General features: G+C 46.9%; 1 protein-coding gene across 4 annotated transcripts; it reads left to right on the top strand.

The window, feature by feature from the left end:
• Positions 1–7,500: 7,500 nt before the first annotated feature.
• Positions 7,501–14,461, top strand: LYRM9 (LYR motif containing 9). Of its 4 annotated transcripts, none has more exons than XM_034752761.1 (4): positions 7,501–7,609; positions 10,661–10,808; positions 11,917–12,009; positions 13,327–14,461. In XM_034752761.1, the coding sequence occupies exons 2-4, from the start codon at positions 10,677–10,679 to the stop codon at positions 13,342–13,344; spliced, it is 243 nt and encodes an 80-aa protein (XP_034608652.1). In that variant the 5' UTR covers positions 7,501–7,609; positions 10,661–10,676; the 3' UTR covers positions 13,345–14,461. The 4 variants fall into 4 exon arrangements, with proteins under 4 accessions (XP_034608652.1, XP_034608653.1, XP_034608655.1 ...); XM_034752762.1 differs by having other exon boundaries at positions 7,569–7,691; XM_034752764.1 differs by lacking the exon at positions 7,501–7,609 and adding an exon at positions 8,055–8,094.
• Positions 14,462–14,736: the final 275 nt, after the last annotated feature.

Here is a 14,736-nt window from a genome sequence, read left to right as displayed (position 1 = left end):
CTGATCGCGCGAGTGGGAGGCATGGGGAAGGAGGGGGAAAGCGCTAATCGGCAGGGCCTGCCAGTGGACAGGAGGCACTGAGGGATGGGGGAGGGGGGTGCTCAGCACCCATTATCTTTTCCACAACCTTTTTTTGACCTTGAGCAAGTCACATCCGCTCTGAGCTTCCCTCCACCAGCGGTAAAATGGGAGGTAACAATATTCCCTCTCACACCGGTTGTCTGCCTTGTCTATTTAAAATATAAGTTTTGGGGGGCAGGGAAAGTCTCTCATTGTGTGTTTGTAAAGTGCTTAGCATAAGGGGGTCCTGGTCTTGGTGCTACTGTCATGCAAATAGTAAAACCCAGAACAAAACAGTCAATGGGAGACTCTTCATGGCAGGGACTGCATCTTCCTCCGAGTCATGCTAGCAGGGGGGCGCATTTAGCTCCCCCCAGGCTAGGAAGGGGGTGAGCGGGTGGCTTGGGCCAGGGGAAGGAGCCAGTTTGACAGAGGACATCCTGGAGGGAAGCCCTAGGAACGGCTGGGCTCGGGAGAGAAGTCCATATTGCCTTATCACTTTGAAGTCTATTAATAAAGATAAACTGCTGAGAAGGGGTTGAGTTTAGACACCGAGGACTTGCGCCAATAGGCACTGAAGTCAGTGGAACTGGGTTCTAACTCAGGTTGCTTTGACCTCAGAATCAGAGCAAGGAAGAATTTGGCCCGGAATGGGTAAACGTGCTCACATGCTTTCCTATTTTCTCAGCCTCCATTTGTTCAGCCCCCTCTCCCTCCTGCTTTTATACATTGCTTTTGTATCACAGAAAGGCACCCAATGTTTAGGAAGGTAGAGAACAACTTGGCATAATCTGATTGCCATGTAGTTCTGCCTCATCTTCCCCTCCCTGCCCCCGCTGCTTGCTGAGATAATAGAAAGTGTAAATAAAGGCAGGATCGAGCCCCTGAAGTGTATTCCTCAAAGGTTTACAATGCTTATTAAATAAATTATATATTGGTGAATTAATGTTAATAGTTTGTATGGTCAGCCCATGAGACAATAACCTGGTTAAAATCACTCCATTCAAGTAGGCATCCTTTCCCTTTGGAAGCTTGAAACAGCTTATAAAGTGGGAGAAAGGCAGTCTTGGAGGTTTCTATAGTATCAGTCACCAGAGTCACGACTCACTGTTTCTGCAGCTCCTTAAAAAAAAATATTTGGTATGAAACTTGCCTGTTGCTGTTGCTAGACAGGTGGCGAGCTACGTTGTGTGCATGGTTAGTCTGCATCAGCACAAGTTTATTATCATCTCTCCCTGTCGATTCCCTTCCTGCCCGTTTGTCTCCTCCACCTCGTCTCGTGACTTGGATTGTAAACTTTTTGGGCCAGGGACATTTTCGTTAGGTGTGTACAGCACCTGGCACGATGGGGCGCTGATCCCTAACTGGAGCGAACAGGTGCTACTCCAATACAAATAATACTATAAAACTTCAGGGTTCTGTTCTCTACCCACCTCCGGCAGATACAAAAATCTGCCCTATGGTGAGCTGTCCCTTATTTAAATGTGGCTTATTTGGAGTCTAATTACCTTATGTCCTATAGCAAGTCAATCCAGCATGGACTTTGTCCCATACTTCAGCAGTTATCTCGCAGAAGATAAAATACACGATTTTGTACTATGTATGACCTTGTACCGTGAATACAACAATATTGTGGGATCCTGTCCTTCAAGAACAATTTTTATCCTGTATTTTTCCATACGTGGTCCTTTAATTGTCCTGACACAGAGGTACCATAACTAAAAACTTAAGCAAGCCCTAAATCTTCAGTAGCATCGGCCTACAGATGTTTATGCCAGAAACGGTGAATATTTTCAGCAACCTCAACAGTGGGTGTCAATCAACATAGCTCCTTTCATTGTATACCAACTGAGGATCTAGCCCATCCTCTACAACTAGCATCTGTTCACACCTAGATTAATTTCCTGAAGGTGTACGGTAGCCCCTCTCCCCCTTGGGCTGTGCATTGTAGGCATATATAACAGAGTTTTCCCTCCTGGAAAACGTTGACAACTTAAGTAAAGATGCAGAATAGAGATACTTAGGAAGAGAATTCAACCATTTATTGATGCTACTGTGCTAGTGGTTTTACCTTGTTATGCTGCAAAATGCTTTTTGAAATGCTAAACTAGAGAAAAGCTGAACTCTGTGACAAATGGAGAGGCAACGACATGCAATGGCACAGAAGATGTCTACTTGTTCTGTTCTCCTTTTATAAGAATGTTCATGTCATTGTCCATTATCTGTGTGGGTTTTATTTTAAACTGACATATTCCTGGCCTCATGCATTTGCAATGCATTTTCCAATTAGCAGAGCATTTTGTGAATGGCAAGGACTATGTGTGTTTTTGCAGCTAAGAGGGGTTCAGGGACTCCAAGGGGCGACCTTTTCAAGGCTAAAAGAAGCAGTGTGAGGTCTGAATGAATATTTTATGAACGCTAAAGGTATTAGGACACTGTTTCAAGAACACAACGATCTCGGAGCAAACAATGGAGGATACCAGAGAACAGATTTCTAAATTTCTTTCAAAATACCAAACCGATCAAAACAGGCATGTGACTGAGTGTTCCACTGGTGGAAAAAAAAAATAACCTACAGAAATAGAAACCGTGGTTTCCATCAATTCAGAATGGCCCATATAATAAATTTAGCATACTAATGGTTTATTGATGGGCTCTGCACCAATGTTGTTATGCTAATCAGATTCAGGCTACTGGAGTAGCAACCATGTACACCAGGTCTGGACTTGGCCCAAACAAGATCCTGATTTGTGTGAGTGCACAAAATCTCTTAAAGAGACACTCACTGTCAAAGGTCCAAAATGTAGGGGAGGAGTGTTGTGGAAAGGGAAAGGAGGGTTTCACAAGGCCTAAAATGAAGATAATTTGTTTTCATTTTTTTTTATTCTAGAGGAAAACAATTTCCTCAGTTAGGTATGTCCCTGCATGTTGCAAACCCAAACGCAGCAGAACTATGCTAGTGCAAGAGAAGCAGAAAATGATATTGACTGGTCTAGTTTTATTTTCTAAGAGATCACCCCAATGCAGGAAAGCACTTAAGCACATGCTTAAAGTTAAGCTCATGCTTTATGTTTAAGTGCTTTTCTAAACAGGGAGACTTTCCTTAATTGCACCCTGAGCACAAGGCAGAAAGCATCCGTAGATCATATGGTGGCACTTAGATTTCTCTTCTGGCATCGGTTATCTAAAATATTCTTAGTAATGCAAGTAAGGACGGTTTAAAAGTGATATGCTCGGTATCTAGAGGGTGCCCCTTTCTCTTCTAGTACACTATGCAAACCAATCGAAAAAACGCTCTCGACATGTTAGAAATATTGATTGCCACAAGATTGCACTGAAAGTGGGGACATAAATTGCACAGCACAGAACAGACTTGGCTCAAGAGTGACTCTCCTCAGTTCCCCCTTGATAATCCACTGAAGGATAAGAGCCTAATTTTGAAGAGGAAAAAAATGGACTCAGGAACTTATCCTTGAAAGGTACAGTTTCTTGGCCTTTTTTTTTAAATAATAGAAGTATTGGAAGAGAAAATTACATATAGGCTCGACTGACATTTCCTAGAGTATTCAAAACAATACCCAGGAGGTACATCATGGCACAATTGAAATCAATGGCAAAATTCCCATTTGAATCAATGGGATCAGGATGCAGCCCTGAAAGTTTTCCTGAAGAACGTGATCCACAGAATGCCTCGTCTCTTATGTAGTTAGTTGTCAGGAATGCATTTGCTCAACTTTGTCTCCCTCTGGAGCACTATTGGTTGAAATTCTAATCTCCCCCCCTCCAAAGTCTGAGACAATGGACTTTGCGTGTGGTGCAAAGGTGGGGGGAGAATAGAAGGAATCCAGCCCCCTCCACTGACCACCAGAGTGCCGGGGTACTCCAGCATGCAATCTGATGTGGCCGTTAGGGTTCATGACTTGTGGGAGTAGCCATTGCTCACTGTGGGACTCCTCACCCCACCGAGTCCGTTGTGTGGTGTAAGTGTCTCTCTGCAGTTCACAGACCCATTGAAGTCATCCCTGGGCACGCCGCATAACTACGTCCCGGTGCTCCAATAGCATAGACCACGATGGAAGATGGCACTGCAGGGTTCTGTGTGACCTCCCCCTATCTGAACCTTTCTGCCGCCCCCCTGTATTTTATGCCTCTCCAGCTGAGACAGTTTCTCCCCCTTTGCACAATGTGGGAGGTTTGTGGGGTGCTTCAGTGCTCATCCCCGATTTGTCCAAGAGAAAAGGCGTTTCCTTTTTAAAGAAGAAATGAACAGCTTGATGAGCAGGTGTCTGAAGACAAAATATAATTCAGCAAAAGGAAAAATGAAGGTAAGTGAGTCTCAGGAATATATGTCCTGACAGGGAGTTCTTAGCCCCCCAAAGGCAGTGGTGGAATCCCCATTACTTGGCATATTTAAAACCAGGTTGGACAGAGGACTGGAGAATATGGTGTTGGGACAATCCTGTACTGGCACCCAGAGGATGAATGAGATGCATCTAACGTAATCCTTTTCTCTGCACTCACGCTGTGCTTGAGGGTTCCATTTGCTTCTACACCAAACCCAAGATTTTAACTTTGGTAACAGACTCTTTGACTCCATCAGACCTATTTTCCATACATAGGTTTCAGAAATATTTCAGCGCTTTCTAAGGAATCTGACCCAAAGCCCACTAAAATCAGCTGGTGTCTTCCCATTAATCCGAAGCCCACCGAAATTGAGTCCAGAATTCCTTCCACACACTCATTGGACCTTGACTTCCATTGCAGATCAATGCAGCTTTGGAGAACCTGCCCCATAATCACAAATAACCTCAGCAAAATAAGAAGTGAAGGACTCTGTAAGGAGACAATGTGGTTCAATGGATAAAGCACTGGCCTGGGACTCAGAAGATCTGAGTTATACTCCCAGAGCTGGGATTAGGAGAGTCACTTCATGGCCCTGTGCCTCAGTTTCTCCACCTATAAAATGGGGAGGATGATACTGACCTCCTTTGTAAAGTGCTTTAATATCTGAAAAGTGCTACATAAGAACTGGGTGTCACTGTTATTATTAAAGAACCAGTTATCACAACTAAGCTGGAAACTCCAGTCATTATAAAGTATTGACAGAATCGTTTGTCATGGTTTGTTTTAGATAGAGACTAATGTTTCTCTCTCTCTCTGGATACAAAGCTTGCATTTGATCAATTCAGAGCAACATTTTAGCTCTATACACTACAGCAGAGAGGGCTATTCAATAAAATAAACATTATTTCACGTAGAGACAATGCCAGTTGCAGTAGCTCTTTTTCCAATGAAATTCAACATTCCTTTTCTGCATTACCAGTCTGGATTGGTCTGAAGAGATTGGTACTTACATTACTGTCATATTTATTCTTTTTGACATGTGTTATGGGACTGTAATTTGATGAAATGAATCAAAATGTCGCTCTCGCACAAAAGCCAGCCCCTGAAGCTAATTCTCCACCTATAATTGCTGTCAGTACTTGTAGTTTAAGAGAATGGGGAAGTCTGCTCCATGGAACATGAGAGACAGGTTAGGAAAGAAAACGTTAAAGAGCTCACATTCAAGGATCTCAACCTTCTGACAATAGGACAAACTGCTGAGCTAATCCGGTCTGAGCCCACTTTCACCTGAGCTCAAGTGTGGCCTTCTCCTGCCTACACTTATCCACACCTTTGTGATGGATTGCCTCCGCATGGGGCTGTACAGTAAAGCCCCTCCGACACTGAACCCACTGCAAACTGCAGCTGCTCATTGGTAGTGATGTTTGATGCTGAGTTCGCATGAGATGCTCTGGCTGCCAATGAATTTCTAGGGGGAATTTAAGGTACTTAACTTAAGGCCCTAAACAGCTTGGGACCAGGTTACCCAGAGACTGGCTCTCTCCCCATGCCAGAAGGCCAAGGAGATCAGCAGAAGTACCGATGGAGATACTGCCAGAGCTGTTTCCATGAGCTTGCAACTCACTCCCCACTAGGTCTGTGCTGCAATCGCAGGGGTGGCTACAACCCATGTGAACATCCTCAAGCCAGCTTTGATCTAGTTTAGGGGTGGGCAGCCTGAGCCTGAGAAGAAGCCAGAATTTACCAACGTACATTGCCAAAGAGCCACAGTAATACGGCAGCAACCCCCCCCCCATCAGCTCCCCCACCCAGCTCCCAGTGCCTCCCGCCCACCGGCAGCCCTGCCAATCAGCACCTCACCCTCCCGCCCTGCACCTCCTGATCAGCTGTTTCGTGGCCTGCAGGAGGTTCTGCGGTGGAGGGGGAGGGCATGGCAGGCTCAGGGGAGGGGGCGGGAAGAGGTGGAGTGGGGGCAGGGCCTGTGGCAGAGCCAGGGGTCGAGCAGTGAGCACCCCCCCCTCCCCCGGGACATTGGAAAGTTGGCGCCTGTAGCTCCAGCCCCGGAGTCGGCGCCTATATAAGGAGCCGCATATTAACTTCTGAAGAGCCGCATGTTGGCCACCCCAGTGCTAGTTAGTTCAAATAACAATAGCAGTGAAGCTGTGGCAATACAGGTGGTACAATCCCCCCCCCCCCTTACCACCTCCACCCCCACCCCCACGGTATGTATTTGAGCAGCTAGCCTATGCTACCATGGTTTCGCTGCTATTATTATTTGAGCTATCTGGAGCAAAGCTAGCATGAGGCTGTCTACATGTGCTGCAGTGACACCTCCAACTGCAGTGTAGACATACTGTCACTGCACCCGCGCCCAGCTCTGCTAGCCTTCTGGGCAAAGCCCATCTCTTTCCCTGGGCTTCTAAGAGACTGAGGGGTTTTCTATGGGCTAGATTCCAATACCCGCACAATGAGTACTACCTTGGTGTAAGGTGCTATTCAGTGTGATCACGATCTGGCCCTGTGCGGGCAGTGGGTTTATTTTATTTCTCCCATTATATTTGTCTAGGGGTATTTAGTTCTCTCTCAACGTGGGCTGAGCGATCATTCGTACTGTGCTGTCGGCTTTTTCACGTAAGCCTGGGGTGTCTGGAGCACAGAATGGGTGCCTCGTGCGATTCTTATACACAGAGAAATCCATGCTGGGCCGTGGTCTCTATGCTTTGGGTCCCTGTATAAGGGATGTGGCATTTCAGGGGTGCTGAGCTAAGGTGACTGTCTCTGGTGCAAGGAAATATTGTTCCATCTGTGTCGATAGATCCAGCAAAAAGCTGATTTGGGGGGTGGTACCCCCAAATGTCACTCCAGGGAGTTGCCATCTGTACAACAGCCTATGATCACTCGTGTGATGATGCCTCAGTTACCCGATTATGCTACCTCGCCTTGGGACGGGACGGGACAGGAGGCAGCAAACCGAAGGACGGCCCTCGACACAGGTGTCCCCCTCTGCATGGTCCAGAAAAATCAAGGGTCGGTGCTGCTGTGCGTTTAGTGTCTTGCTGGTGTGATCTGCAGTTCGCCCGGCGGGGGGCGCTGCTCGCCGTCCTGGGCCTGGCGAAACGGGACTCCCAGCCAGCCGCGCGTGGCAGCCCTTGCCCTTGGGTGCGGACAGGCGGGGCTCCGCGCTTCCGTGCTAGCGGCCCGGGAGGTACCCGCAGCGCGCTGGGGAGGACGGGGCTGCGCGGTGCAGTGCACTAGCGAGAGGGAGATCGGGGTGCAGGAATAATGGGGTGCAGTGCACTGGGGGAACGGGGGCGGGGATACTGGGGTGCAATGCATTGGGGAGGATACTGGGGTGCAGTGCACAGGGAGGGGACTGGGGAGGATACTGGGGTGCAGTGCACGGGGAGGGGGCTGCAGGGATATTGGGGTGCAGTGCACTGGGGGAAGGGGGTGCGGGGATACTGGGGTGCAGTGCACGGGGAGGAGGCTGCAGGGATATTGGGGTGCAGTGCACTGGGGGAAGGGGGTGCGGGGATACTGGGGTGGGGGCTGGCTCCCGGCTCTAGCCGAGCCTTGCAGCCGCCGGAAGGAAGCGCCGAGCCGCAGCTGTGTCGCCGCCTCCCCTCCCCGCAGCCGGGCGGGGCTCTCCGGCTCCAGCCGTTGCGGGGACCCGGGCGGCGCTGCAGGCCGGTGAGCTGCGGGCCGGGCCGGGCCCGGCCCTGCCCCTGTGCGGCTGCCCCGCGCCTGCCGGCTGGATGCGGAGCCCCCCGCTGCATCTCGCGCCCGGGGGGCAGCTGAAGGGCCGCGCGCTGGGGCCCCAGCTCCGGGGGGGGGGGTGCCGGGCTCCCACTGCTAACACCCCCCAGCTGTGGGGTAATGGCTGAGGGCTGGTGCTTTACCCTGAGCCTTCACCCCGTGTCTGCCGTCTGGGGGCACCAGCCTGGGGGGGCTTTAAATTCACCAAGGGGTGAGTCCGGCTGGCACCTCTGCAGGGCACGTTCCTGCCCCCCTCAGCCTTACCCATCACCCACCGGCAGCCACCTCCTGCTTGACACCCAGCCGCTGTTGTGAATACCACACACCCACTGAGATAGGTGCAGATTAGCCCTAGCTCCAGGTGTCAGGACGGGGAGGGGGCATAGGGAAGGAGAAGGAAGTTACCCCAGTGGGAATTAAGCCAAGTTTATAATGGAGATATATCCCATCTCATAGAACTGGAAGGGACCTTAAAAGGTCATCGAGTCCAGCCCCCTGCCTTCACTAGCAGGACCAAGTACTGATTTTGCCCCAGATCCCTAAGTGCCCCCCCCTCAAGGATTGAACTCACAACCCTGGGTTTAGTAGGCCAATGCTCAAACCACTGAGCTATCCCTCCCCCCCGTATCAGGGTACTCATGCCCTTATTCTTGTGGACTATGTCCTCCACTTCAGAGCCCCCTCCTGCCATGAACTGACCATGCACAGACCCCTGCTGTTTAGGATTTTCCCCAAAATAGTAATTGCAGCAGTGCCAAGAGGAAGGGAATTTGAGGGGTAGGATACGGGGGTGCAGTGGACACAGCCGTAAGACCCTCCAGCTCCTGTTTTAAGACTCTAGCCAAAAGTTTGCAGTATTCTCTTGCTGTGTATTTGCTGAGATGGAGGGGGTTGGTTCACGGCTATGATTTGGTTGAGTACTTGGAAACTGAAAATAGACTCGCCTGCATCCATTGCTCTCACGCCCAGACAGTAGTGTCACTGTTGTCAGGCGATTGTGGTCCTGTTAGCCTCCGAGCATGATTTTCCGAGAAGAGGCGGCTTCTGGGGTAGAGCTGTGAAATGCCCCTGGATTTCTCTGAGTATTTGAAGAAACTCAGGAGTGATGCTAGGACTGGAGCGGACACGACATCGTTCTGCAGCCAGCGCCTGCAGAAAGTTAACCGTGTTACACTCCAGTATGAATTTGGCCTGAGGACATGAAGTGTTTAGAAAACCCATAAAAAGATATTATGAAGGCTAAATACCTTAATTGATGCTAAAGTTATCTCACACACCTACTTGGTTATTTAGTTACTCATGTATTTCTTGACTCTAATGAGTAATTATGTAAAAACTGTACTTTCTCCCAAATGTTAATTTAGGTTTCCACAGATGGCAACCATCTGTTAAATGACTAGTCATTTAAAATATCCTATTAGCACTTTATATAGCTTGGGTGGACTTTCTGTTACAATATACAAGTGTGCTGGTGGGGGGCATTTGGTAGATGATGTTCTTTTCCCTGTTACTGCTATGTTCATGGTGAGTCTCAACGCTATTAATGTTTGTGCACCGGTCCTGCCGTGTTTATGCAGCTTGTTTAAAAGGTGGAACTTGAAGCTTGCAAACCAGTTTTCACCTAGTGCTCTTGAAATGACTAGAGCACTAGGAAATCTAGCCCAACTCATGTAACCTTAGTAGCAACCACCTAAGGCCCTGATCCTGCAATATCAGCCATGGGGGTTGCCCAGTGTGCCCAGATGGAGTGTCACTAAAGGCACGTGGGAGAGGGGCAGCATGGACCCAGAGGTCAGCTCATGGGGATCAGACTACAGGTGCAAGGGCTAGGACCTCTTTTTCCAGACTGGCACACTGCATGAGGATCATTTACCGTAGCAATCAGACGCGGGCCTCATTCTGCTAAGTGCTCTACAAACATCTCAGAGAAAGACAATGCCCCTGCCCCAAAGAGCTGTTTGAAGGCCCCATTCCTGCAAAGACATACTCTTGCGAGACGTTCCCCCCAAGTCAAGATCAGTCCCTAATACAAGTGATTTACAAAGGGGGAGGAGGGGAAAAAATTGTATACTGGGGGGGGATGTACACCCTGCCACCCACTCACCCTCTCTTTCTTTCTTTCTCTCTCTCTCTCTCTCTCTCTCTCTCACACACACACACACACCTATATTTATAGATTTGATTAATGACACCTAACCCCAGCTGCCCTCAAATAAGCAATTTCTCAATAGTTTGAACAAGTTCCTTAACCATTCCACGCCTCATTGCCTCCTCATCACACGGGGAGATTATATAAACACTTGCAGATTCCAGGATGAAAGTTCAAAGCATAATTAAAATAAATGATACTATACCTGCATCTTCCCGCAAACTACTCAGGTTGCTTCTAGTTTTCAGCTTACAAAGCCTGATGCTCTCCTTGTAAAATTAGCCTCGAGTTTTACTTCTGCAGTGTGCGTTTTCTAGTTTTGTGAAATACATGTTTGTTTGTTTCTTTTAGCAACTGAAATCTTAACATGACAATGGCTCCATTACCGGGGGCTGAATTAGTCCAGAAGCCTTTGCAGTTATACCGCTACCTGCTTCGATGTTGTAAGCAGCTTCCTACAGAAAATATCCAACAGCATTACAGACATGCAATCAGACAGGTAAAGGGATGCTCTCTTTGGTGATGGGAAAACTGGTTTCTCCATTTATTTGGATTATTAAACTTTGAGGCTATTTGTAATGGATTAGTGATGAGCATTGGAGAAATTGTGTCTTTTCTACTGGCTTGAAAAAACAAATCAGGTTAAAAAGATCCTACAATTAAAAACCAAGTTTCATTACTTGTTTTACTAAGAGCATTTTAGAATCTTTTTTCCGTCACTGATGCCCTATTGTGGCAGTTCACTCAAGCCTTATTTCTGCTAGCCACAGGTACTGTTCCTCCTAAAATGATTGTAGCACACCTTGCATCCAACATAAAATGCTTTATATGGTTTACATGGGAACATACAAGTTTTGCAGGGCTAGACACTATTTCAGTCTGAACTGCTTTAGTGGACACGAACTAGCTGAAGCGGTTCAGTTAGTCCTCCCATTGCTGTTCCACAATACATAGGACTGGCGGAGACCTTCTGGGTTATTGAATCCAGCCCCCTGCAAGTGCAGTCAAGTCTGTCAGATAATCCTGTTCATGAATGTGCTGGGTGGCCTTTCCAAGCATCCCACAATGCACCACTTCTGGGATCTAACGGGCGAGTCCTTAACACAACGTGCGAGTCCTTAACGCAAGTCAGCAAGGCTAGCGTGAGCATATGGAACATTTGTGCTCCAGCTGGTGCAACACAACCAGGTAAATAGCCCTGGTCCTTACCTTGTTAGCACAAACGTCTGCAAGACCCCCTGCTGCTGAAGGGTTAGAACAGCGACTATGAAAGTATGTTCACTGTAACCCAGTGGTTCTCAGCCTGTGGCCCGTGGGCCACTTGCGGCCCAATCAGCACACAGCTGCTGCCCATGTGACATCCTCGGGGCCATACAGGTAGAATTGGATGTGGCCCACAATGGTAAATAGGTTGAGAGCCACTGCTGTAACCCCTTCTGAACAAAGCTCTGCCTATTTGCTAGAATAGGCATTTCTACCTCTTCAGATTGTATACATTTTTGATCAAGTGCTTACTTCAGGATTTTAAATCCTTATTTTAGCAGGATCTGATCAGCTGTTACATTAACGGGGGTTACTCATTTTCACATTCTGCTCAAACCCCGTAGAGTTTCCAAGTTCATGCAGATGAAGACAGTCCTGAGAGAATCCAGCAGATTATTAAGAGAGCCATTGAAGATGCTGACTGGGTCATGAATAAAGTAAGTGCAGCTACAGTCCTCCCCATGATGTTGTCTGAGTCCTGTTCTTAGCTAATTCAGTTCAGGAGCTGGGATGCTGGAAAACAAATGAGACTTGTCTTCCTCTGCGATAGGCTTTGAGATCTATGGGTGAGGATGTGTGTAATAACTAGAGATGGTTTCAGGGGATGTGTGTAATAACTAGAGATGGTTTCAGGGGATTCTTTAAAAAAAAGCAGCTCTTCATTGACAGAAAATAAAAAAAAAGATAAACTAATGAATCACGGGTTTTGCAAGTACACTCTCACTCAGGAGAGCAAACTTCTGCCCATTCGAGGCCTTGTTTACATTGGGGATTAGTTCAGATTCCAGCAACTAGTGTATCTGCAGCTATGTAAATATCTAATATAGACAAGAAAGCCACAGTTTATCCCATGGCTCAGCATTGAAATGAATCAATTCTCTCCCTGCTAACATTCCATCCACTTGTAACCTGGCTCATCTGGCCTCCCAGAATGCTCATCTCACGCGTCTTGCCTGTACCGCTAGAATCAGGGTTAGAAGACACTGTGGTGAGACCCCACGCACTCTTACCCTCGCTACCGCCACTGCATCAGCGTTAGGAGATTTTCCTCCAGTTGTCAGCGCAGGCAAGGCAGCAGATGTGGCATGTCTCCATGCAGCCAGCACAAAATAACGTGGCTTGAAAGAGAACTAGATTCCTAAGTGCGGGAATGCAGATCTCTGCTGAGCCATGAGTCGCACTTCTGGTTCACTGTAGTTAAGTTTGACTAGTAAGCAAACAAAAGTAACAAAAATTCAGCTGCCTTAAAAAAAATATATCTATCACTGGAGGAGGGGGGAGAAAAAAAAATCCACACTGAAATCCAGAAGAGGTGAACACCAGGAAAAGCTACGAATTAGTCACTGATTTTATAAAATTTCAGCAGCATCCAGATCTCTGGCAATTTTAGCTCAGTTTGCAAACCCTATTCTGAGTGCCTGGTGAAGGCCCCAGTTCTGATCTCACCCCAGAGACTGGTCTGACTCCACTGGCTTCAGCTGAATTATTCCACATTTTACACCATGGGTAAGAGGCGACTCATTCCCAATGGCCATCCAGAAACAAACTCATGCCCAGTATTCTACATCTCTCAGAGGGGAAGTCCCGGCATTTTACTCTGTGAAGGTTCAAAGGAATTCACACAGCCTTAGGTGGCTCAGAAAGGGGTCCTGAACGTTAGTGCTTGGAAGGGTTTTACCAAAAAGAATCCTTCCTTGTGTGAATGGTTACGTTGAATGTGTCCCTGTATCACGTGTGGTTTGTTTTTTTTGCAGTATAAGAGACAGAAGTAGAAAGAAGGGGATGAAGAGAAGATTCTCATCAATACAGATCCTCAGAGTCCAGGCAAACAAGCCCAGTTGTTTGTAACAGTGCCATGTTGTAAACTGTGCCTGCAAGTTTCTCCTGGTGTAAAATGGTTTGTCATCATACATACCTCACTGGGTGTCATGGGTTAATTCATCTTTCTGTCACTCTTTGGGATAATTATATAGTTAAAAAAAAACCTTGGCTAAAGAGCTAACTAAATTTCCCCACTATTTTTTTGGCTGGAGGGAGTGGGGGAGGTGGGAAGCAGAGAGGGATTTCAGATCTCAGGTTTTGGGTTGGTTCATCCTATGAGAGAGACAGGAGCTGGCTGCAGAGGCCCCTATCCTGCTAGTGGATATTATTGCAACATCAGAGCCTAAGATTAGATTAAGATCTAAAATGCATCCAAGTTTTGTAGGGTTGGGGTTTTTATCTGCTCTTTATTAATAATAGCCGGACCCAAACAATCTAACATCTATTTTTTTTTTTTATTAATAATGGCAATCCTGCACTGCTGTTATAAATCAATGGCCTATCAGAGGTGAATAAATTGGATACCGGCATTTGCTGCAGACTAAAGAAAGAGGGCAGTCTACCGACTACACCAAGGAAATTCAAAGTCTAGCCCTTGACTAGTTCTAATATACTTACTCTTGGCAGCATGTATTGAGCTAGGTTCTGTGCCCTCAGTTACACCCATAAATGGGGGAGGATTACATGCATGTAACTGATGGCAAAATAATTGGCCCAGGGTATCTAAGATTCTTTTCACCCACCCACCTCAATGAAAGGAGACAGAAGCTGCTTCTGCCATGCAGACACAGCAAAACAAAGGAAGGATGAAACTTCTCTGCCTTGTGGGTTTGTCATGTGAATCTCTGCTAGATTATGTGAATGTCATTTTTTGATTGTTGCTTTCAATTATCCTCAATGTTTCTACAAATTCCCTTTAAGTTTGACAATAAACAGGAACCTGACTTTGCATGGTCAGAACGGTTACACTGACACGTCTCACCTAACTAGTACCTGGAAGTTGGGAGAGACAATTAAGTTTTATTTAATACCTGGACGGGAAAAATAAAACACTGTATGAACAAGATGCATTTGTATCAGCCTTGCCTTTCTATATTTGCAGTATAACAGCGGAAAGTATTGTGTTTGGAAGTGTAATACAGATTAATTTCTTGATCATAAGCACACCGTATGGCATTGAAAATCATTGGCATACATGCTGCGTTATGGACAAATAAGATCACCAGGCTCTTGCCTCAGACAATTTAACATGTGACCAAGCATAAATATATATGATTTAAGATGGAACTGACTGACAAACACTCACTGTAGGCCATAGCAAACTCTTGGTAGAATGATTGATT

Source organism: Trachemys scripta, chromosome 18 (assembly GCF_013100865.1).
Source record: "Trachemys scripta elegans isolate TJP31775 chromosome 18, CAS_Tse_1.0, whole genome shotgun sequence".
NCBI lineage: Eukaryota > Metazoa > Chordata > Testudines > Emydidae > Trachemys > Trachemys scripta.
The sequence above is the reverse complement of the archived record's forward strand: the minus strand, read 5'-3'. Positions and strand labels throughout refer to the sequence as shown.